General features: G+C 38.8%; 1 protein-coding gene across 4 annotated transcripts in view; it reads right to left on the bottom strand.

The window, feature by feature from the left end:
* The window catches only part of FAM120C (family with sequence similarity 120C), a 139,773-nt gene that overhangs the window by 99,282 nt on the left and 13,716 nt on the right, over positions 1-26,775 (bottom strand). For all 4 annotated transcript variants that reach the window (XM_054695706.1, XM_037512349.2, XM_037512351.1 and 1 more), the window contains exons 2-4: positions 16,527-16,773; positions 15,223-15,305; positions 10,089-10,217 (exon numbers count right to left, since the gene is read on the bottom strand). In XM_054695706.1, the coding sequence (XP_054551681.1) occupies positions 10,089-10,217; positions 15,223-15,305; positions 16,527-16,773 (459 nt within the window). The remainder of the gene's footprint in view (positions 1-10,088; positions 10,218-15,222; positions 15,306-16,526; positions 16,774-26,775) is intronic.

Below are 26,775 nucleotides of genomic sequence, written 5' to 3'. Positions count from 1 at the left end.
AGAGAAAGCACAAATAAACAGGATCACAAATCAAAGAGGAGAAATCACAACAGACACAGCAGAAATCAAAAGAATAATCAGAAACTACTATGAACAGTTACATGCAAACAAGTTCAATAATCTAGAAGAGATGGACAAATTCTACAACTCTACAATCACCCAAAGCTAGATAAAGAAGAAATAGAACACCTAAACAGACCAATTACAAGCAGGGAAACTGAAATGGTAATCAAAAACCTCTCCAAAAACAAAGCCCAGGACCTGATGGATTTACGAATGAATTCTACCAAACATTCAGAAACGAATTAGTGCCTATCCTTCACAAACTCTTTCAAAAAACTGAGAATGAAGAGATAATTCCAAACACGTTCTATGAAGTCAATATTACACTAATACCAAAACCGAACAAGGACAACACAAAAAAAGAAAACTACAGGCCAATCTCTCTAATGAACACTGATGCAAAAATCCTCAATAAAATTTTAGCTATCAGAATCCAACAGTGTATCCATAAGATAATCACCACGGCCAAGTAGGATTTATTCCAGGGACACAAGGATGGTTCAATATCCAAAAATCAATCAATGTTATCCAACACAGCAACAAAAAGAAATATAAAAAAATACACGATAATATAAATAGATGCTGAGAAAGCTTTCGACAAAGTACAACACCCTTTTATGATAAAGGCCCTGGAAATTCTCAGGAAACCAGGAACATACCTCAACATCATAAAGGCCATATATGATAAACCCATGGCCAGTATCATTCTCAGTGGTGAAAAGCTGAAAGCATTTCCATTAAGATCTGGAATAAGACAAGGACGTCCACTCTCACTGCTGTTTTTCAATAAAATACTGGAAGTCCTAGCCAGAGCAGTAAGACAAGAGAAAGACATACAAGGAATCCAAATAGGGAAGTAAGAACTTAAACAATCACTACTCACAGATGATGTGATAATATACATAGAGACCCCCGAAAACTCCACAGAAAAACTAATTAAACTAATCAATCAGTTTAGTGAAGTGGCAGGATGGCAAAAAAAAAAAAAAAACATGTAGCCTTCCTATAACAAACAATAAATCTGAAGAAGAAATTAAAAAAAAGTCCCTTTTATTATTGAAACAAAAAAAAAATCAAATACTTGGGAATAAACCTAACAAAAGAGGTAAAGGACCTATACAAAGAAAACTATAAAACACTGTTAAAGACACAAAGAAATGGAAAGACATCCCCTGTTCTGGATTGGAAGAATTAACATTATCAAAATGGCCATCCTACCAAAATCAATTTACAGTTTCAATGCCATTCCAATTAAAATTTCAATGACATTCTTCAAAGAAATAGAACAATTATTGATGAAATTCATATGGAATCACCAAAAACCCCGAATAGCCAAAGCTCTCCTGAAAAAAAAAAAAAGAAGGGAATGGAGGCATCACACTCCCAGACTTCAAACTATACTACAAAGCCACAATCATCAAAACTGCATGGTATTGGAACAAGAACAGACACACAGACGAATGGAATCGAATAGAAAACCCAGAAATAAACCCACAGATTTACAGGCAACTATTATTTGACAAAGGAGCAAAGAATACGCACTGGAGCAAAGAAAGTTTGTTCAATAATTGGTGCTGGGAAAACTGGGTCACTACATGCAAAAGAATGAAGCTTGAATACTGCCTCATGCCATGCACAAAAACCCACTCAAAATGGATTAAAGAACTTGACATAAGACCTGAAACCATAAAAAATATAGAAGAAAATATAGGCGAAATACACATGACATGCACCTCAAAGACATCTTTACAGACACATCACCAAAAGCAGTGATAGTGAATGCAAAGATCAACAGCTGGGACTACATCAAATTAAAGGTCTTCTGCACTTCAAGGGATAAAAACCAAAACAAACAGAAACCCCACTGACTGGGAGAAAATGTTTGCACCCAACACTAATGATAAAGGACTAATCACAAAAATCTACAAAGAGCTGATGAGACTCAACAAAAACAAAGAAAACAATCCAGTCAAAAAATGGGCAGAAGAGCTAAAAAGAAACTTCTCCAAAGAGGAGATGCAAATGGCCAACAGGCATATGAGAAATTGTTCAACATCACTTGTAATCAGGGAAATGCAAATCAAAACTACAATGAGATACCATTTTACACCAGAGAGAATGGCACATTTTAAAAAAACTAGCAACAACAAATGTTGGCGAGGATGTGGAGAAAAAGGAACACTCCTGCACTGCTGGTGGGAGTGCAAACTGGTCCAACCAATAAGGAAAGCTGTGTGGAGATTCCTCAACCTACTAAAGATAGAGCTTCCATATGATTCAGCAATTCCACTCCTAGGTATTTACCCAAAGGACACAGAAACATTATTCCAAAGGGCACCTGCACCCCTATGTTATAGCAGCACTATTTACAATAGCTAAGCTTTGAAAACAACCCAAATGCCCAAAAATAGATTTCTGGATCAATAAGATGTGGTACATATACACAATGGAATATTACTCAGCATTCAAAAAAGATAAACTCATGCAATTTTCAGCAACATGGATGGAGCTGGACGGGATCATGCTCAGCGAAATAAGCCAGAAAGAAAAATACCGGATGATCTCACTCATAGCAGGCATCTAGAAAACCTAAATAAGGGACCAGGAAAAATAATAACTATAAGAAAGAAAAAATCAAAATCAACAAACAACTATAAACCAGAAACACACTATGGGGGGGTGGGGAAAGGAGAGACAGGGGTCATAATAAGGGGGTGCAATTGTATGGGGAATATAAAAATAAAAAAAAAAACTTATAATTTCCAAAAATATAAATAAAATAAAATTGATAACTAATGTCATACTTGATGAGTGAATGCTTTCCCTGAGTAGCAGTAATAAGACAAAGATATTTACTCTCAGTAATCCTATTCAACATTGTCTGAAAATTTTAGATAGTCCAATGAGCTAAGAAAATTTTTTTCTATGTGGAGCATGAGAATTTATAAGATGGCGACAGAAAAATTACCAACAAAGTTTAAATTATTCAAATAAAATGGGAGGGGGGAATACAGATTGGAAAAGGAAAGAATAAATCTGTCCCTATTCATAAACAACATGATCATCTATGCAAAAAAATAACAAGAGTTCTATCAAAAAATTCCTAGTGAGTTTAGAATGGTTGTAGTATATAAGGCCAAACCGCAAGAACAATCATATAGGACCTTCATGTGGAAAACTAAAACACTGATGAAAGAAATCAAAGACGACATAAATAAATGGAGAAACTTAGCTTATTCATGGATTTGAAATTTATCAGTATATTTCTAAGAATTAGAACTAAAAACTCTGCAGGACATCATTAAAGAACCTTGTCAGAGGAACAAGAAGTGCCAGCATCTCCCAGCCACCACTGCCATCACAGCCAGTTCCCCTGCTACTCTTTGGGATGATGTTAGGTGAGCACCTGTCTGGCCTTGGAGAAGGAGGGAGATCCTGCACCCCCCACCCTGGCACCACTGTCATCACAAACAGCCACACCCATGTTATTCCACAAAAAACCAGGTGAGCATAATCTGCCAGGCCTCAGAGAAGGAGAAAGCTTCAGCATTCCTAGCTATAAACACTGAGCACTGCACCCAGAGTCAGGGGTGTTATTAGCCCTGATAAGAACCCAGGCCAGCTTGGGAAGAGGAGCAGAAGTTACACCCACATCTGAGCAACATGAAAACTAACAATGAGAGAAGGAAAAACACATCAAGTGGCCACACCAGTCCTCAAGGTAACAAAATACCACAGAGAAAGAACAAATATCCAAAACCAAATCAGAAAGAAATGGAAGAGGTAGTCTTCTTATCAGATGCCAAATTCAATATTGCTGTGATGAAGAAAATTAAAGACTGGGTAGATCACAAAGAAAATGCAGAAAAACAAATAAATGTCATGAACATAAGATCAAATGAACATAAGACCAAAATTGAAGTTCTAGCTAAGGGAAAAAAATGGAGATTCAGGATATAAAAAGAATATTAGGGGCCTCCCCTTGTGGCGCAGTGGTTGAGCGCTGGGCTGCAAAGCTGCCTGCAGCCTCTGCAGCGCCAGTTTGATCCCTGGCCACTAGCGAGGGTCCCACATGGTGTGACAGACCTCTCCTGCCACACCCACTACTCCCCTCAGCAGTGTATTTCCTCAGTCTGCCTGTTCTGCTCCCAGCTCTGGCTCTGGTGAATTCTCTCGCACTCCTGCACTTCTGACTGTACCCAGTGCTTGCATAAATTAATTAATTAATTAATTAATTAATTAATCTTTAAAAAAAAGAATATTAGAGGAGATGAGAAGTACAAGAGAAAGTTACAGAAGTAGAATAGACCAAATGGAAGAATGTACCAGTGTACTTGAAAATGTGAACGAACAGAGAATCTGGGTAGAGAAGGAAAGAGAAACAAGGTAAAAAAAATGAAGAAACACTCAGAATTATCTGACTCCATGATGAAAGGAAATATAAGAATATTGGGGATAACAGAGGGTAAAGAGAGAGTGAGAGAGCAGAAAATTTAAAGAAAAAATGGAGTTAAATTTCCTGAACCTTGAGAAGGTTCACAAATCCAGAAAGTAGAAGAATCCCAGGATACCTAAACAAAACGATATATAAACCAAAACATTTAGGGGCCTCCCCGGTGGTGCAGCGGTAGAGCGCTGGGTTGCAAAGCTGCCCGCGGCCTCTGTGGCGCCGGTTCAATCCCCGGCTGCTCCCCGCACTGGAGGAGGGTCCCACATGGCGCGCAGACCTCTCCTGCGCCCGCTGCTCCCCTCAGCAGTGTACTTGGGTCCTTCTGCTGCTCTGCTCCCCGCTCTGGCTCTGGTGAATTCTCTCACCCTCCCGCGCTTCTGACTGTACCCAGTGCATGTATAAACAAAACAAACAAACAAATAAATAAATAAATAAAACATGCCTCTATTTAAAAAAAAAAAAAAACATTTAGTGGTAAAACTTTCACGAGTACAACACAAAGAAAGAATACTAAGCTGGCAAGGGGATGAAGCAGATAACTTATAAAGTTACCCTGATCAGGCTACCATTGGCCTTTTCTGAATAAACACTATGGGCAAGGAGAGAATCGAATGATGTGTTCCAAATACTTAAGAACTGCCAGCCAAGAATACTGTATCTTTGCAAGACTCTCTACCCAAAAGACACAAAAACACTGATCCAAAAGAACACCTGTAACCCTATGTTTATTGCAGCACTATTTACAATAGGCAAAACCTGGAAACAACCCAAATGCCCAAAAATAGATTACTGGATCAAAAAGATGTGGTATATATACACAATGGAATACTATTCAGCAATCAAAAAAGATAAATTCATGCCATTCGCAGCAACGTGGATGGAGTTAACATGGATGGAGAATTATGCTCAGTGAAATAAGACAGGAGGAAAAAGAAATATATCAGATGATTTCACTTATAGCAGGAATATAGGGGAACCAAATAAAACATCAGTGTAAAAGAATAGTAACAGTACAAAATACAACAAAGCAAAAACAGACAATTATAAATCAGAGACATACTGCAGGGGAGGCGGAGGGAGAGGGATCAAAGGGAGGGAGGAGGGGCAGAGAGGACTCTGGTGATGGTGCACAGGTGCATTGGTGAAGGAAATTCTATGGGGACTACACCTGAGGGGGTGGGGGAAGCAAATATTGTTTAAAAATGAACAACAATGTAAAAAATAAATAATAAATAAATAAATAAATATATGAGGGAGATAATAAAGGTTTTATAGACAAACAGAAACTGAAGGAGCTTGCAAACACTAAACAACCCCTCCAACAAATATTGAAAGGAGTTCTTGTATCTAAACCCAAGGGAGGAATAGATACAAAAACTGAACAAAGAAATATATAAAACCACAAAAGATAAGGACAAAATGACAGCAACATATTTTCTTTCATCAGTAATCACTGTAAAAGTAAACAGACTGAACTCACCAATTAAAAGGCAGAGAGTCTGGTTGGCTCAACAACAGAACCCAACTTTCTGCTGTCTCCAGGAAACACACCTAAGCTCCAAAGATAAATATAAACTACAAGTGAAGGGTTGGAAAACAATCTGACAAACAAGTAAGACTCAAAATAAGGCAGGAACAGCCATACTCATATTTCACAACATATGCTTTAGGAATATGTCTGTGGATTTGTCTCCAGCGGTATGGAAAATAAGAACATAAACAAATGGGACTACATAAAACTAAAAAGCTTTTGCACAGCAAAAGAAACTTAACCAAAACAAAAATATATCACACTAAATGGGAAAAAATATTCGTACACCATACAACTGAGAAGCAACTGAAATCCAAGATTTACAAAGAACTCATACACTTCTACAAAAAGAAAAACCAATTAAAAATTGGGAAGAGGGCCTCCTGGGTGGTGCAGCGGTTGAGCGCTGGGTTGCGAAGCAGCCTCTGCAGTGCTGGTTCGATCCCCGGCTGCCGGGTGAGGGTCCCACATGGCACGCAGACCTCTCCTGCCGCCCACTGCTCCCCTTAGCAGTGTACTTCGTCAGTCTGCCTGCTCTGCTCTCCTCTCTGACTCTGGTGAATTCTCTCACCCTCCCGCACTTCTGACTGTACCCAGTGCTTGTATAAATAAAAATAAATAAATTATTTTCATATTCCCCATACAATTACAACCCCCTTATTTTGACCCCAAGCCCTCCTTTCCCCAAAATAAAAATAAATAAATAAATAAATAAATTTTACTGCTAATAAAGACATTAAAAAAATAAATAAGACACCTTCAGATTCTTCGAAGTATAACTCGGTGTAAAATCAATGGCATCATTATTAACAAAGAACTTGGGGTAGGTTGTTACTATGTAATTTCTTTATAGGAGACTTCAAAATAGAGATCATACAAGCAAGTAATTTATAATTACTTAAGTTATACAAAGCAAATAAATGTATTAAAATATTGCTTCATTTTAATATATGAAAATGTATCTGAGAGTAAACTTTATGCCTTCATTGTTAAAAAAATAAATAAAATAAAATAAATAAATTTTAAAAAATTGGGAAGAATAAATAAGTAGGCACTCCTCTAAATAAGATATACAAATGGCCAAGAGGCACATGAAAAAATGTTCATCATCACTTATCGTCAGAGAAATGCAAATCAAAATCACAATTAGATACCATCTCACACCTGTGAGAATGGCCCATATCAAAAAGACCAGGAACATGTGGGTGAGGATGTGGAGAAAAAGGAACCCTACTACACTGCTCATGAAAATGTAGACTGGTCCAACGCCTATGGAAAATGGTATAGCTGTTTCTCAAATGACTACAAATGGATCTGCCACACGACCCAGCAATTCCACTCCGAAGAACACAAGAACACTAATTTGAAAGGAAACTTGCGCTCTCATGTTCACTGCAGCACAGTTTACCATAGCCAGGATATGGAAATATACTAAATGCTCAAAAACAGATGAATGAATTAAGAAGATGTAGTGTATATGTACACTATATATACAATGGAATACTACTCAGCTATCAAAAAAGATAAAACTCTTGCCATTCAGAACAATATGGATAGAGCTGGAAGGATTAACACTAAGCAAAATCAGTCAGAAGGAGAACGACAAATACTGGATGGTATCACTTATATGTGGAAAACAGAGAAATAAAACAAATGGTAAGAGAAACCAAACTGAAAAACTAACCCCTGAAACCTAACCGTGGAATGGGGGCAACCAGAGGGGGTGAGGAGGGAGAAAGGAAGGGACAAGAACAAAGAAAGGAGGGAGCACAGGGTCTATAGTGGTGGGCTATGGGCTCTTTGGTGGTGGGCACACTATGGCAACAATACCTGAAGGGGGAATCATATAAATATAAAATGGATACAACAATGTATACCAATATTAACTCAATAAAAAATATTTTTTAAAACTATCCACAGGATTTTTTTGTTAGATATAGACAAGAGTATTCTAAAACAGATATGGAAAGGCAAAGGAGCTAGAACAGACAAAACAACTAAAAAATAATAAAATTGAAAGAAACAAAACCCTATTTTAAGACTTGGCATAAAGATTATCAAGACAGTGTTTTATTTGCAAACACTGAACAGAATAAAGTCCAGAAATAGACCCACACAAATATAGAGAAATGATTTCTGACAAAGACAATTCAATGAAGAAAGGACAGTCTTTTCAACAAACTGTGTTAAAACAATTGGTCATGCATATGCAAAACAAAGTGAAAGAAAATGCCTCACACTTTATACAAAAAATAAACTAAATGTGGATGATTTATTCTAAATGAAAAATATAAAATTTTAAAATTTTTAGAAGAAAAGAGTTTGTGATGCCTGCAATAGTCAGTTATTAAAATATGACACCAAATGCATGACCCAAAAAATGAAAAGTGATAAAAATTTTTGCTTTGTGAAAGATACTTAAAAATGTAAAAACGACACTGGAAGAAAATATATGCAAAACATATTCAACAAAAGATTGTATGCAGAATATAGTCATGCACCACTTAACAAGAGGGATAACGTCTTAGAAACACATTATTTAGGTGATTTCTTCATTCTGAAAATGTCACAGAATGTACTTACGACACAAATCTCGATGGGATAATCTACTACACTCTTTAAGGTATAGGCACCACCATCATATATACAAATTGTCATAGCAAAACATCATGTAGCTCATGAGTACATATGAAGATCTCCCAAAACTCAACAGTAACTAAACAAACCAATTAAAAGTGAGCAAAAGACTATTCATGTCCATTCACCAAAGAGGAAATATGGATGGTGCAAGAAAAAAATGTTTATCATTAGTTGTTTGTGACATGTAAATTATGATGAGCTACCACTACATGCCTATTAGAATGACTATAAAGAAATACTGATGATAACAAGGGCTGGTGAGGAATGGAACAGGCACTCTGTAAAATGGTTCAGGGCAAGGTAAAACATACTTATCATAACCTAGAAACCCCACTTCCTGGTATTTATACTAGCGAAATGTAAACTTATGTTCATTCAAAAACCTCTATAGAAATGTTTATAGAATATCTATTCATAGCCACGAAAAACTGTAAACCACTCAGATACCTCTAGGGATGAATGGACAAACTTCAGTATATCCACACAATGAATAATACTCAGCAATAAAAAGAAATGAATGATTAATGGATGCAACGTGCAACAACACAGAATCTCAAAGGCATTATATAATGAATGAAAAAAGTCATTCTCAAAAGATTTCAAGGCCCTTCAATAGCTTAGTTGGTATAGTAGAGGACTGTAGTTGGGCAAAAGATTTCATACCATATGATTCTACTCATACATATTTTCTAAAACATGTAACTACAGTGACACAGAATAGATTGGCAGTTCCCAGGGGAAACAGGTAAGTTTGTGTGGGATTGCAATGAGATAACATGAGAGATTTCTGTGGAGTTGCACAACTCTTTTGATCTTGATTGTAATGGTGGTTACATAATTTATGTGTTAAAAATCTGCAGAACTATACAAACACACGCATAAAAGTCAGTTTTTCTGTATGTTAATTTAAAAAATAAAATGGGAAACCCAGAGCTGTAAGTTTAAATTAACTTAATTGCACAAAATCCCAGCCAAGCCCTTTTTCACTATTAACAATGAAATATTGATTCTTTAAGTAGCCTTTTTCAATACCCATTATCCTTCACTAAGGAAAACATCCTTTATGTTAAAATATACAGTGAAACAAAAACAACAGTTGAAGGACACATGCCACAGTGCTTCTCAGGAATGAGATTTTAAGATCTTAAATTTGTTTTCTTTATTTGCTAAATTTTCCAGAATGAACTTGTCTAACTTGGATAATCAGTTTAAAAAAAGTAAAGAACCTTTATAGTACAGGCCTAGAAATGTTTTCTAAAGGAAACTTTAGGGCTTCAGTCTGTGAGCATGGAGAATATAAGCAGCTAAGAGAAGTTAGAATCACAGAAAAGATCAGGTCTGTTGGTGGAACTGGTGAAGGTAAAAACAAAACTGGCAACATTTAGAAGAGGAAGTTTGGCTCACCTGAGACTGTTTGAAAACATCCTTCCCAACCACATCCAGGTTTGAGGGGTCTTTGATGGAACTAACATATTCAGAAACTGCCTTGATCACAACATCACAGGGAGGAAGAACCAGCTGATGAGCTCGCACCTAGAAGAGGTAAGGGACACTGATGTCAAAGATGGATCACTAAGAAAAAAGGGTGAGACACAGAAAATCACTAAGCAAATAGGGTGAGAGACAGAATTCAAATCAGCAAATCCACGAAGATGTAGTAAAAATAGTTTCACCCCCTATTTCTCAGTACAGAACAGAGATAAAATCATAAATCCTACTAGAGAGAACCACTGTTTTATGACACTGCCATTATTAATCAGTTTTCTTTCATAATACATTTTGGCTCTTTCTAATTCTTAGCTATTAAAGGTAATGTTGCAATGCATGAACCACATTTGGATCATGATTTAAAAGCTCAAAACAGGCAAAAAAAGTGTTTGAGAACATGAACTAGATATTAAGATGATACCAAGAAATTATCATTAATTTTCTAAGGAGTAATAATGGCATTGTGTTTATGTAAGAATATACCCATATGTTTTAGAGATGCACACAGAAAAATCTGGCATTTGTTTTAAAATATATTAGCAAAAGCAACAAAAAAAAAAGACAAGTATGGCCATATTTTGATAACTGTTGGATCTGTAAATGTTATAATGGTGGTTCACTTTATTATTATAGTATTTCTCTACTTTTGTGATGCTTGAAATTTTTAAAAAAATGTTTTTTTAATGCTATGATGAAATGTAGGTATGATTTGTTTCTTACTTTCCAACTATTTAACTGCAAGCTTCCTAGAACCGTAATTACTGAGTCAAAGGGTGTAAACTTAAAGGCTTTTTTTAATATATTGTTTTGCCAAAAGCCTATATATTCATTCCTTCAACAAATATTTTACTGCTTACTCTGTGCTAGGCACTGTCATAGGCACCAGAGACACAGCGGTGAACAAATAGACAAAAATTCCTGCCTTGGGGCCTCCATGGTCGCGCAGAGGTTAAAGTCTCAATGCTATCAATCTATCACCAGCCACTGTGGCATGAGTTCGATCCCTGGCTAGGGAGCTGACCCACATGGCACAGCAGACCTCTTCTGTCTCGCCCGCTGCTCAACTTAGCAGTGTATTTCAGTAGATCTGCCTGTTCTGCTCCCCACTGTCTCTGTCTGGTGAATCCTCTCACCCCCCTGCACCTCTGGCTTATACCCCATTTCTTGTATGCATAAATAAATAAAAATAAATCTTAAAAAAAAACTTTGCCTTCATGGGGTAAATTCTATGGAGAAAATATAAGCAGGAAAGGGGCTAGCAAATGCAGGTAAGTGTATGTGTGCATATGTCAAATAGGGTGGTCAGGAAAGGCCTCACTGAGAAAGTGACATTTGAGAAAAGCTATAGAAGTGAGTAAGTAGCTGTAGGGTAAAGAAAATATCAGGCTTTTCTGCCCTTCTGCCATCAGGATAGATGATGGATCCTTGTCCTGAATGCATGCCTGATGGCGGGCACCTGGAATAGGGTGTGGGCATAGGTAGATGGGATTCAGCTGAGCTAAGACTGTGCTTTTAAGGGCGGCGTCTCGGGGACGCCAGCAGCAGCAGCAGTAGCAGCAGTAGCAGCAGTAGAAGCCGAAGCGGAAGCCGAGAAGCAGCAGAAAGAACGCCAGAGAGCCCAGATAGAGTAAAGACTTGCTGGGGGCTGGGAGGCCTGCCAGCCTCCCAGCCAGCACCCCTGCTTGCCATATGCCTGGTGAACCCCAAATAAAAAACCTGCAAAACCACTGAGGACTCTGACTCCTCCTTTACCCGGTCTGCATGGGATCAGAAAACCTGCACTGTAGCCAGTCCGGCCTCTTACAGTAGCTATGTGAGAAAAAATAATTCCACGTAGAGTAAGTGCATAGGCTCTATGAGCAAAAGGAAAAGATATCAGAGCTGTAATGGGGGGCAGATAGTACAGTGGGTCAAATAGTATTATTTAATTAGAATGTTGATAAAAAAAAAGGTGGCTCCTACCTGGGGCCACAGTCTGTGTGGAGTTTACACATTCCCTCCATGTCTGTATAAGTTATCTCTGGGTGCTCCAATTTCCTCCCACATTTCTAAGATGTGCATGTTAGGTTCACTGAGGTATGTGAAGATGCACTTTAATAGAAGGGTGTCTGTAGGGTAAGGAAAAAGTATCAGGCTTTTCTGCCCTCCTGCCATTAGGATAGATGAAGGAACCCTGTGGTCCTGAATGCATGCCTGATGGCGGGCACCTGAAGTGGGTAACCCTGGGCTGAGAGACTGAGTTTATAAGGGCGGCGTCACAGGGATGCCAGCAGAAGCTGAAAGAGAAGCCAAAAACGAACAGAAAGCGAGAGATGAAGAGGAGAAGCAGAGTGTAGGGTAGTTAAAGGTATCTGGCTTTTCTGCCTTCCCGCCGTCAGGATAGATGACGGATTTGCGGTCCTGAATGCATGCCTGATGGTGGGCACCTGGAGTAGGGTGTGGGCATCGGTAGATGGGATTCACCTGGGCTGAGACTGGGCTTTTAAGGGCGGCGTCACGGGGACGCCAGCAGAAGCCGAAAGAGAAGCCAAGAAAGAAGCAGCAGAAGCCGAGAGAGAAGCAGAGAATGAAGGAGAGCCCGGATAGAGTGAAGACTTGCTGGGGGTTGGGAGGCCTGCCAGCCTCCCGGCCCCCCAGCACCCCTGCCTGCCATATGCCTGGTGAACCCCAATAAAAGACCTGCAAAAGCCACTAAGGACTCTGACTCCTCCTTTACCCAGTCTGCATGGGATCATAGAAAACCTGCACTGTGGCCCAGTCCTGCTCCTACACAGAGATCACCAGAGAGCCCAGATAGAGTGAGGATTTGCTGGGGGCTGGGAGGACTGCCAGCTTTCCGTCCCCCCAGCACCCCTGCCTGCCATATGCCTGGTAAATCTAAAAGACCTGCAAAAGCCACTAAGGACTCTGACTCCTTTACCCCGTCTACATGGGATCATAAGAAAACCTGCACTGTGTCATTTCTGCCCTACAGTGTCCTATCCAGGGTGGTTCTTCCCCATTAGGCTCCAGTCACCTGTGACCCTGAACTCAAATAAGTGGGTTGGAAAATTAGTGAATGAATGAATATGAGCTATTGTTTATTATTAGAAGTGTTTCAGCTCTTTATTTAGAAGTTTGGTGATGTTTCTTGTTACCAGTATGGCATAGGAACTTAACTCTTGTTTTTATCAGTTAGCCTATGATAAAATTGGTTTCATTATATTTGATTTCACTTAAAGTTGCAAGAACCTACAATGGTAAGTGAGGAGTTCCTGTACAGGGTTTTATAGGCCATAGTGAAAATTAGGTGAGTGACATGAAAAGTTACTGGAGGATTTTAAATACAGAGGTGATATGATCTGAGTTCTTTTTTAAGGGATCACATTGGCTATTATGAGAATAGATTGGGGGTGGGGCAGGACAAGTACAAGCAGAAGACCAACAGTTAGCAACTGTTATAATAATCCAGGCAAGAAATAACAGTGGCTTGATAAGGGTGGTGGCAGTGAAAACGGTTATTGGATATATTTTGAAGGGAGAACTGGTGGTATTTGCTGACAGGAGATGAATTGTGGGGCTTGAGAGAAACAATTCGACAAATGATGCCAAGGTCACTCTAAGGTTTTTCGTCTGAGCAACTGGAAAAGAGAGTTACCATTCATGAAAATGGGGAAGGTTGTAGAACAAACAGGTTTATGGGAACGATCAGGAGTTTCTGTTTTGACATGCTTTATTTGAGATGTTTAGTAGGTTGCTAGATATTAGAATCTGGAGTTCAAGAAGGCAATTAAAGCTGGATACATATATTTTGTAGTCACTAATGGATAAAAGGAATTTAGAGTTATGAGACTGGATGAAAGCAATCACCAAGTGTCGATAGAAAACAGAAGGGACCCAGGATATAACTCTGGAACACTCCAAAGTTAAGAAGTAGAGAAGAAAACAATGAAGTGGCAAAGGAAACTGAGAAGTAGTAGCCAATAAAGCAGGAAAGAAACCAGAAAGTGAGTGACTAGATTAAATGCTGCTGATTGGTCAAGCAAGATCAAAACTGAGAGCTAGGTATTGGATTTATTAACACAGAGGTCACTGGTGACCTTATCAAGAACAATTTCAGAAAAAATAAATTGAAAAGAACAGAGGACGAGGATAGCAAACAACTCAAATACAGACAACTCACTAGAAGAGTTTGCTATAAAGGAGTTAGATATACGGAGTAGTAGTTTGGGTGGAGCGAGTGAGGTCAAGAGCAGGTGTTTTATTTAAGATGGGTGCATGGTTGTGTGTCTAATAGGAAATAGCTAATGAAGAGAGAAAAACTGATGATGTAGGAAAAAGAGCAGAGATTTGCTGAAGTGATGCCTTTAAGTTAGCAAGAGTCATCCACACTTAAGAGGAGGCAAATGGAGCATGTAGGCACACAGATGCTTGCAGGTGAGAAGATGGAGGGGTGGGAGTTACTGGAAGTTCTCCTCCCCCTCCTTCAATTTTCTCAGTGAAATAGGAAAACAGGTCATGAGCTGAGCCAGGCAGAGAGTATCAGAAGCTTGAGGAGAGGGATAAGGTATAAATTGTCATCTAGGAAAATGAAAGAGTAATATAATATAATATACAATATAACAATATTATAACACAACTTATACTACCACCTGAAGTATTTGAGGCTATCAATCTCACCATAGCCTCAGTAGGAATGAGAAGACTAATTTCTCAATATTTGCTATACTGTTAGGTTAAAAGTACCACACTGCACATTTAATCTGCATGTCCAATCACTGTTGTGGTTTAGTAGTCAGTTACACTATTGGTTAGTGTATTTCCTCTTTTGTGATTTGTCTCCTTTTGTCCTTTGCTCATCATTTCATTAATTATTAGGGTATTAGTATTCTTCTTCATAGATTTACATGACTCCTTAAGCTACTAAAGGGATTTATCACAACTGTAGTTTTTTGTCTGCAAGTATTTGAAATATTTTAAACCTTATGGAAGATAATTACTCCATCAAAACACCAATCAAACTCTGGTGTCCCCTTGGCACAGTTGCCAAGCAGGAAATGGGGCACATTACCTTAAGCGATGCAAGGGGGTGTTCTGGTCCCAAGAGGCTCCAGTGAAAAGCAGCCAGGTCCTCATCTGGGAGAATGTGGTTACCTATGAAGTACATTTGTCAGTATAAATGTTTTTTAGAACCTTCAAGCCATGAAAGGGCTTTTTGGAGACAAAATGACCGAATAATTCACATAGTCTCCATTTTTAATCTAAAAACTACAGTAGGCTATGTATCAATTACGTACTATGTACCCCATGCATGTCTCTTTTTAACTGATATGCATGGTAGTATTATCTCATTTTATAGATAAATAAGGAAACTGAAGTTCAGATAAGTTTGATGACTTAGCTTAAAGTGGCAGTTAGTAAGTGCCCACACCAGCATAAGAAGTGAAGGACTGACTCCAAAGCCCATGCTATTATCTATCATCTAGTCATGCTGCACTTTATATCAGTCACCAATAATTCACTGCCTAATAAGTGCTGGGCATTTTATATATCCAATTTCATTTAACCTTATCTATAACACCATGAGGTATTATTATTATTTACATTCCACAGATGAGGAAACTAGGAGGCATAACTTCAGTGATTTGCCCAGTCTAGTTCCAAAACTTGTGCTGACTTCATTAGATTATTCAAGCTCAAATCCTTTAGGATTCAAGAGCAGAGGTCACCTGACACAGGGTATTAACTTTCATGCTATGAGTACTTGCAAAACCAACTCCAAACATAATCAACTGCAATTTGCTTTGAAATACATCTTTAAAAGAGAGATGGATAGAAGAATGGATAAATGATATATCAACTGTAATAAAATGTTAATGGAATTAACATTTCATGTAATAGGTACAGGGTTTTCACTGCAAAATTCTTTCATTTTTCCTATATATTTGGATATTTTCATAATACAATGTTAGCATAACAGAAACAAAGAAAAACATCAATTTGTGTTCTTATCTAAATCTAGACACTGGGGAAAAATACTTATGCTCTGAGTAAGGAACCAAAGTTGTCCAGGGTCACGGAAATGTTTGGCCTAAGACAGTACTCCATATATAGTAGTTATGGAATGTAACAAAAGGAAAAGTTTTACAAAAATCAAAATAATGTTCCGAAATGGCCTGTATTAATTCATAAGACAAACATGCTGAGTTCCTAGTAAGCCCAAAAGCCTCCTGGGTGTTCCCTAGCATAGTTTGGCATGTGGACTTCAAGAAGATAAATTCATTAATGATAAGCTAAATCACTCTCATGTTCATCTCTTAACATTAGAAGACAAAACTTTACCAATCACTAGGATTTGTTCTTTGGACTGCCTACCTAGCAGTGCGGCAAATATGGGAAAGTTTATCCGTTTCAGACCCAGCTGCTTGGCCACTTCCTGCATAAGGAATTGGTTGGTAGTGAGGTTCTTTCCATTCCAGCTCAGCTTCAAGGCATGAGAACTGTAGTAAGAGGGAATATTGTAGAGAGCATACTCAGAGTCATGGGCAAGAAGGCCATGAAAGCCATTTTCCCTGAAAAAAGCTACCACTTCCAAATGGTGGTCTTCAAGGCTCTGAAAGACCTAGGAGGAAAGAGAAAAAAAAAACAAAAACATGTCATGCAACAGAAGCTGACCTGTGTTTGGTTAGAAATCAGGAAGGTTAGCAACCAAATTTTATGGTTTGTTGAAAGTTAAGCTTATACATAGCAGAACAGAATACTCTTTTAAAAAAAGAAAAATTCTCTCCCAGACTAGAATGTGATTGTTTCTATAAACATAGTGTTATTCATGTGTTAAATATCCAGTCTTTTTGGTTCCTTTCATGAAACTGGCCTGAGGCTCTTCAAAAGTGGAATACCGAAATTAACATGGTATATATTAAACTATTATTTTAAACAAGAAGAGACCTTAGTTAGAAAAATAAAGTTATTTTATAAAGCATCTTCTATATTTAAATACATTATCTCATTGTGAGAATAGCCATGGCAAGGTAGATACAGATGAAAAAATCTTAAATGTGGAAATTAGACACAGAAAGGTTAAATAACATGTAGCTAGAATCTGAATCTAAGTTCATCTAACCCTTTGCTTTCTTTCTTCGCACATTAAACTACAAGACACTCAAACAGATCATTTGTAACATGTAAACTTCACCCCATTTTAAAAGTGTGTAGGGTAAGGAAAAAGTATCAGGCTTTTCTGCCCTCCCGCCATTAGGAGAGATGAGGGAACCCTGTGGTCCTGAATGCATGCCTGATAGCAGGCACCTGAAGGGGGTACACCTGGGCTGAGAGACTGAGTTTATAAGGGCGGCGTCATGGGGACGCCAGCAGAAGCCAAGAATGAACGGAAGCTGAGAGAAGAAGAAGAGAAGCAGAGAGAACACCAGAGAGCCCAGATAGAGTGAGGATTTGCTGGGGGCTGGGAGGACTGCCAGCCTCCCGGCCCCCCAGCACCCTGCCTGCCATATGCCTGGTAAATCTAAATAAAAGACCTGCAAAAGCCACTGAGGACTCTGACTCCTTGTAGGGTAAAGAAAATATCAGGCTTTTCTGCCCTCCCGCCATCAGGATAGATGATGGATCCTTGTCCTGAATGCATGCCTGATGGCGGGCACCTGGAATAGGGTGTGGGCATAGGTAGATGGGATTCACCTGGGCTAAGACTGGGCTTTTAAGGGCGGCGTCACAGGGACGCCAGCAGCAGCAGCAGCCGAAAGAGAAGCCGAGAGAGAAGCAGAAGCTGAGAGAAGGCCGGAGAGCCCAGAGAGAGTGAAGACTTGCTGGGGGCTGGGAGGACAGCCAGCCTCCCGGCCCCCCAGCACCCTTATCTGCTGTGTACCGGGTAAATCCCAATAAAAAGACCTGCAAAAAGCCACTAAGGACTCTGACTCCTCCTTTACCTGGTCTGCTGGATCAGAAAACTTGTACTGTGCCCATGCCCTGCCCTTACACTCCTCCTTTACCCGGTCTGCTGGATTAGAAATCCTGCTCAGTGGCTGTCCTGCCCCTACAAAGTGCAAAAACTGGGCCTCACTGGTGGCTCAAGGGGTTAAGTCACAGCACTAAGAAGCTATCAGCAGAGACTGCAGCAGGAATTCTATCCCCTCCGCCAGGGAGCTGACCCAAGTGGTGCAGCAGACCTCTCCTGACTCACTAGCTGCTCCCCTCAGCAGTGTATTTTAGTACATCTGCCTGTTCTGCTCCCCACTCTGTATCTGGTGAATCCTCTTATCCCCTGCATCTCAGGCCTGTGCCCTAGTTCACAGCTTGATAGCACTGTGTCTTTAACCCCTGAACCACCAGGGAGGTCCCCAGTGGGGACACTGTAAGTTTCATTTTACGGCTGAGGTAATGAGGCTCAGAAAAGTGATGTGCCAATCAAAAAAGATATACACATGCAGTTTGCAGCAACATAGATGAAGCTAGAAGGGATCATGGTCAGCAAAATAAGTCAGAAAGAAAAAGAAAAATACCGGATGGTCTCACTTATAGCAGGAATCCAGAAAACCTAAATAAGAGACCAGGAAAAAGACTAATCAATACAAAGTAAAAATCAAAATCAACAAGCAACTATAAACCAGAGACACACTGGGGGTGGGGGGTGGGGAAAGGAAGGACTAGAGTCAAAATAAGGGGGGGGTCCAATTGTATGGGGAATATAACCAAAATGAAAATGCATACATTGTGCAAAGATGAAAAAAGATGTAAGAATTATATAAAATAAAATATTTAAATAAAAATAGTGATGTGCCATGCTCAGGGCCATACAGCTGGGCAACAGGAACCTGGGTAAGACTAACACTAAACTCTATGGTGTTTCTACTATAGCACATTACCTTTAGCTGACCTGAAGCTGATTATGTCACCATCCGAATGATTTCACTCCAGAAAGTGAAGGACAAATGATTTTTAATGCATGTGGTTACTCTTGTATCACAAGGGATGTAAATCACAGTCACCTTGAGAGATTTTCCAAACTACATACCCTGAGATATGCTGAAACAGCCATAATTTTAAAAATAATATATGTTGGCAAGGATGTGGAGAAACTGGATTTCTCTGAACATTGCTGGTAAGAATGTATAATGCTGCAGCCACTTTGGGAAAGTCTGAGAAGTCCTCAAATGGTTACACACAGACTTATTCCATAATACAGCAATTCCATTCCTAGATATATATTTACTCAAGATACTTGAAAACATATTTTTACACAAAAACTTACACATGAATGCTCACAACAGTTTTTTTCCTAAGTCAAGGATCGATCATCTATCCTGATGGTGTGTATAAACAAAATGTAGGTGTTTTGGTAGTGGGAGAGTGACCACACTTGAGGGGAGAAATTCAATATGTCAAAATATTAACAGAGATATAAAACCATAATACTTGTAGGGTAAGGAAAAATGTCAGGCTTTTCTGCCCTCCCACCATCAGGGTAGATGATGGATCCTTGTCCTGAATGCATGCCTGATGGTGGGCACCTGGAATAGGGCGTGGGCATAGGTAGACAGGATTCACCTGGCCTAAGACTGGGCTTTTAAGGGCGGTGTCACGGGGACGCCAGAGAAGCCGAAAGAGAAGCTGAGAAGCAGCAGAACAAACAGAAGAGCAGAGAAGCAGAGAGAATGCCGGAGAGCCCAGATAGAGTGAAGACTTGCTGGGGGCTGGGAGGCCTGCCAGCCTCCCAGCACCCCCAGCACCCCTGCCTGCTGTGTACCGGGTAAATCCCAATAAAAGACCTGCAAAAACCACTGAGGGCTCTAAGACTCCTCCTTTACCCAGTCTTCTGGATCTTAGAAAACCTGTTTAGTGCCCCTTCCTGCCACTACAATACTTCATTAAAATAAACAAGTAAAATAAAAACAGCAAAAAACCCAATTTGTGGTATATCCATACAGGGGAATTTTATTCAGCCATAAAAACAATGAAGTACTGATTCATGTCACATGAATGAATTTTCAAAACATAAGGTGGAAAGATGTCAGACACAAAGGCCACATATTTTATGATTCCTTTATATGAAATGTCATAAAAGGCAAATCCTCACATTGCTGTGAAGTAGATCTCCAGAACTTTCTCATCTTGCAAATTAAAACCCATACCCATTAAACTCTCCCTTTGCCCCTCCTCTCAGCTGCTGGCAATTGCCATTCTTTAGAAACTTTCCGTTTCTGTGAATATCACTACCTTAGATATATCTTGTAAGTAGAATCATACCATATTTGTCTTTTTGTGACTGGCTTATTTCACTTAACATAGTGTCCTCAAGGTTCATCCATATTGTAGAATGGGGCAGGATTAACTTCCTGTTTAAAGCTAAACAATACTCTTATGGATATATTTTCTTTATTCATCTGTCCATGAACATTTGGGTTGCTTCCACTTCAAAGTTATTTTGAATAGTGCTGTTATGAATGAACATATATGTATAAATATCCCTTCAAGATACTGCATTCAGTCCTCTTGGATAAAGAACCAGAAGTGGAACTACTGGATCATAGGATAGGTCAGTTTTTTAATGTTTTAAGGAATCGCCAAACTATTTTCCATAGAGGCTAGAACATTTTATATTCAAACAACAGTGCACAAGGGTTCCAATTTCTCCACTACCTCACATTTGTTCTACTTTCTTTTCAAAGAGATCCTAACAGTTATATCCATCCTAACAGTTGTGAGCTAATAATTCACTGTGGTTTTCATTTGCATTTTTCTGATGGTTAGCAATGTTGAGTACCTGGTCATATAATTGGTGTTCATTAATAGTATACTTTAAAGCAAATTCCATACATCAAATCACCTATAAGTACTTCATTATTTATCTTTAACAGTTTAAAAATACCATAGATGAAATACTATAATTACAGTCAACAAAATTAACAAGTTTCTTAATATCAATATCCAGTCATATGCTATTTTTTTGTGATAATTCTCTATTTTTAAAATATTTTATATATATTTTACATCATTGTTCATTTTTGTATGTTTGCTTTCTTTTCTCAGGTGTAGTCCCCATAGAATTCCTACCACCAATTCACCCATGTACCATCATCACCATAGTCCCTTGTGCTCTTCCCTCCCCTGCAGAACAGCTCTGATTTATAGTTGCCTGTTAATTTTTTTATTATTTTTTTCCTGATCCCTTATTTGGCTCTATTTCCATGACTGCTTTAAAAATGTCTTTTGATAATTGGTTTGTTCAAATCAGTACCCAAATAGAGTCCACATGCTATATTTGGTTGATATTGCTCTTAAGTATCTTAGTTTATAGCAGTTGCCTTTCCCTTTATTTAAAATGTCATTTGTCGAAAACACATACCTTGTTTTTTAAATTAAAAAATATGGATTATTCAACAAATGGTGTTGGAATAACTAGAAGTTTATTTGAGGAAAATAAGATGGATCCATACCTCATACTTTAACTGGGATAAACACAAAATTAGAAGATACCATGGGGGCAAATTCCTTTAAGTGATCTCAAGAGTGGGAAAAGTTTAAGAAAAAATCTAGGCCAGTAAAGAGAAAGACCAATCCTTTTGACTATAGAAAATTAAAACATTGTTTGGGCCTCAGGGGTTAAAGTCTGGTGGCACAGGGGTTAAAGTCTCAGCGCTATCAAGCTATCCCTAACTACTGTGGCATGAGTTCGATCCAGGCTAGGGAGCTAACCCACATGGCACAGCAGACCTCTCCTATCTCGCCTGCTGCTCCCCTCAGCAGTGGATTCAGTAGATCCACCTGTTCTGCTCCCCACTCTGTCTCTAGTGAATCCTCTCACCCCCTACACCTCCAGCTTATACCCCAGTTCTCGTATCCATAAATAAAATGAATCTTTTTTAAAAAGGAAAATTAAAACATTTCTGCTTGGGAAAAGTCGATGTACATAAACTCAAAAGACAAATGACCAGCTGCAAAAAAAAATAAATAAAAAATTGCTACTCACAGTGCAGAGGATTAATTTATTTTTAAAAAATATTTATTTTTATACAAGAGCTGAGGTACAGGCCAGAGGCGCAGGAGGGTGAGAGGATTCACCAGAGGCAGATTCACCAGAGGCAGGAAGCAGAACAGGCAGACGACAGAAATACACTGCTGAGGGGAGCAGCGGGCGTGACGGGAGAGGTCTGCCACACCAAGTGGGATTCTCGCCGGTCAACCGGCCGGTATCGAACCCACACTGCAGAGGCTGAGGACAGCTTCACAGTGTGGTGTTCAACCCACTGTGCCACCGGGGAGGCCCAGGGTTAATTTATTTTAACAGAGAAGGAAAAACAATGCCTAACAATCTCAGAACATTTCACCAAAGAAGGAAATACAAGTAGATCTTAGGCATATAAAAAGATGAACAAACTCACTTGTGATAAGAAAAGTAAAAATTAAAACAATACTGAAACATGGTATTTCACCTATAAGATTAGCAAATAATTGTATTGGTGAGGGAAACAGGCACTTACAAATATTGCAGGTAGCATTGTATCTGGTATAAGGGAGAGAAATGTGGCAAGATATTTAAAAATTCCAAATCCAATAATTTTGTTTCAACGGATTACTTTTTTATATATGTGAAGCACTTGGAACAACAATGCAAGTGTATAATCATAAGTAACTACACTAAAAGTGTACCAAGTATTCACTGTAACATTATTTCTAATAGTTGAAGACTGTAAAGAACCTAATTAATTGCCCATCAATAAGAGACTAATTGAATAAATTATAACATGTATACAATGCAATAGTGCGGAACTATAAGAAGTAAGGACAAAACTCAGTGTAACCACATGGAAAAATTTCCAACATATATTAAATCATAAAAGCAAGGTACAGAAAACTAAAGATATAGCACTTGTACAGTATGCTACCATTTGTGTTTTTTAAAAGGTATACTTACATGTGTCTGTTTTATATATGTGTGTGTGCATGCATTTATATGCATAAAATCTCTGGAAGGATATATAACAAATTGCTAGCACTAGTTACTTCCAAGGAAGAGAATATAGCTGCTATTGATAGGGGTGGAACGGAGATTTTTATTTTAGCATATATCCTTTTGTGCCTTTTAAAAAAGATAAATTATAACTGAATAGGTGCAGAACATACCAGAGTGAAAAAAATCAAACAATACAGGAGGGAGTTCAGTGAAAAGTAATATCCTTTTATCACTATTCCCTAGATGTAACTGCTATTCTACACCGCTCCCCTGAAGAATCTGATTCTAGGGGCCTCCCTGGTGGCGCAAGGGGTTAAGCACTGTACTATGAAGCAATCTGCAGCTTCTGCAGCCTCTGCAGCATGAGTTTGATCCCCAGCTTGCCAGGGAGCAATCCACATGTTGAAGCAGACCTCTCCTGTCTCGCCTGTTGCTCCCCTTAGCAGTGTATTTCAGTTCTGTTCCCCACTGTCTCTGATGAATCCTCTCACCCCCTGCATCTCTGGCCTGTACCCCAGCTCCTGTATGCATAAATAAATAAATCTTTTTAAAAAATCTTTTTTTTAAAAAAGAATCTGATTCTAAAGGTCTAGGGTTAGACTGGGGACCTATTTTTTTAAAGATTTATTTAGTTATGCATATAAGAGCTGGGGTGTAGGCCAGAGGTGTGGGGGTGTGTGTGAGAGGATTCATCAGCGTAAGAGTGGGGAGCAGAACAGGCAGATCTACTGAAATACACTGCTGAGGGGAGCAGCAGGCAAGACAGGAGAGGTCAGCTCCCTGCCAAGGGATGGAACTCGTGCTGCAGTGGCTGGTGATAGCTTCATAGTGCTGAGACTTAACCCCTTGCACCACCAGGGAGGCCCCTGGGAACCTATTTTTTTAAAACTATTAAGGTATGATTGACATACAAAAAACTACATAATTAATGTATCCAACTCGATGAGTTTAGAGATAAGTATCATCACCACAATCTATGTCATAAGCTTATCCATCACCTCTAAAAGTTGCCTCCTGCCCTCTTTTTTTCCCTTGTGATAAGAAAGAACACTCTATATAAGATCTACCCTCTAGCAAAACTTTAAGTAAACAATACAGTTTTGTTAACTATAATCACTATGCAGTACAGATCTCTAGGACTTCTTCATCTTCGTTTATATATATATACTTTTATTTTTTTATTTTTTTACATCATTGTTCATTTTTAAACAATAGTTGCTTCCCCCCACCCCCGTAGGTGTAGTCCCCATAGAATTTCCTTCACCAATGCACCATCACCACAGTCCCCTGTGCTCCTCCCTCCCACCCTCTGATCCCTCTCCCTTCTTTAAACAAAACTGTACACTTATCTCTCACCCTTATTTCCTCCTTCCCCCAGCTTCTGACAACCACCATTTTATATTCTCTGCATCTATGATTATGACAATTTTCGATTCCTCATATAAGTGGTATCAAGTATTTGTCTTCCTGTTTCTGCTTTATTTCACTTAGCATAACATTCACCAGCTTTATTTATGTTGTCAAGTGGCAGAATTTCTTTTCTTAAAGACCAAATAATATTCCATTGTTTGTACATACACATTTAGTTTTAAGAGTCTCATGCTCTACCACTGAGCTAGCAGGCGGTTAGTTTTATATACTCATCCAACAATAGACATTTAGGTGAAGTCCAAGATCCCCAAGCGATTGTCATGATGAGACAAGCTAAAGAAACAGTGTATCTATAGCCAGATCACACAGCATGACAATTATTCCTAGCAAAATACAGTCTAGAGTAACTGATGGCTATCAAATCCTAATCAGGACAAGGGGAAAGGTTCCCAGCTACAATGCTCAGAATATCTGAGCACCCTGGCTCCTTTTCTACATCTGTGATGACTGCTACCATCTATAAACAAAATGACTTCCAGTTTCTAGCCCAAAATATTCTAGTTCAGTTGTTAATATTGCAATTTTCTAAGAGACTAAAATGATTGAGGTAAGATTAAACAAAAACATATACAAACAACTCATCAGAAAACAAACACATTAGAGCTTCAAAGAAAGTAAGAGTCAAAATTCTGAACAACTGTCTATACAGCTTTTAACTGGTAGTTCACTGTTCAGTTCAATATGAATTAAGGTCCTTCTAAGTGCTGAGATGCAGATAGCACATCTAAAACATGTCAGAAGTTATAAGCACATGGTGCCATGGGAACATAGAGGAAAGGTACCTAACCAGTGAGTGGGATTATACTTTCTAGAGAAAATGACACATATTTATAAAACAGCTCCCTCAGAAAAGTTTAATGTCTCATTTCCCATCACAAGTAGTCTAAAACAGTGGCTTTCAAGTTGTGCATCCCCGACCAGGATATGGGTAGATGGAGAATTGGACCTAATAACCAGTCAGGTCAGGTGCTCCTCCTTTCGTTTTAGCAGAGTTCACATAAAGCTCTTTTTATCTACTTTATACTCTGGGTCTTTCAGAAATATTTTATTCAAGAATATCACTATTAAATACAATTAGAAGTATTTATGATTAAAATTTCAGCTCCAAAAAGACTGGGATTTCTTTTTTTTTAAGATATTTATTTGTTTATTTAATTTATTTATTTATTTATGCAAGCACTGGGTACAGTCAGAAGTGTGGGAGGGTGAGAGAATTCACCAGAGCCAGAGCGGGAAGCAGAACAGGCAGACTGACAAAGTACTGCTGAGGGGAGCAGCGGGCGGCAGGAGAGGTCTGCACTCCATGTGGGACCCTTGGCCAGGGGTGGAACCAGCACTGCAGAGGCTGCAGGCAGCTTTGCAACCCAGCACTTAAGCGCTGTGCCACCAGGGAGGCCCAAGAGTGGGATTTCTTGACCTGTTTTGTTCACTGCTCTATCAGTGGTGCATAGAACACTTGCATAAAGCAGGGAACCAATAAACCATTTTGACTTTCAAGCAAGATTTATTGACATGTACCAGGGACTAATCTATGTGTAGGAATACAGCAATAAACAAGAGCCCAAAAGTTCTGCTGTCATGGACCTGATACTCTGGTGATTAATATTTCATAACAGGCAATGGATTAAGCAGTTTAACAAGTCTCATTTATCTTCCCAACCCTGTGAAATCATTATCACTAACTTCTTCCCTCGCCATTTTTTTTTTTTTTAGAGAAAAGTGAAGCTTAGGAAATTTAAATAATTTTCCCCAAATAACATGGCTCTCAATATGGAAGAACTTGGATTTGAACCTAGTTAGGTCTGACTTCAAATACTGGTTCCATCAAATGTTGTTTCTCAGATACAAACAACTAAAAAACTGGGCATATACTAATTTAAGGCCAATTCATAAATACAACAACCACAGAGCCATAAAGAATAGATTTGAACCTATTATTTGCAGTGATTTTATTATACCCATATGTGTCTTTAACACTTTGCCTAGACCATAGAAAAAGCTTAATACATGCTTGTTAAAGTAACCTGAAACCAGAGGGAATACTGCTCTCTGAGCCCTGCAATACTTGTTTTCCTCCAGTTTGTCCCAAATTCAACTGGGATACTAGCCTCACTTCCATCTACAATGTTTTTTTTTTTGTTTTTTAAAGATTTATTTATTTATTTTTACAAGCACTGGGTACAGTCAGAAGCGCAGGAGGGTGAGAGAATTCACCAGAGTCAGAGC

The sequence above is a fragment of the Talpa occidentalis genome, unplaced genomic scaffold (assembly GCF_014898055.3).
Source record: "Talpa occidentalis isolate TD23 unplaced genomic scaffold, MPIMG_talOcc4v2.1 talOcc4.15, whole genome shotgun sequence".
Classification (NCBI taxonomy): Eukaryota; Metazoa; Chordata; class Mammalia; order Eulipotyphla; family Talpidae; genus Talpa; species Talpa occidentalis.
Note: the sequence above shows the minus strand (reverse complement) of the source record. Positions and strands in the feature narration are given on the sequence as shown.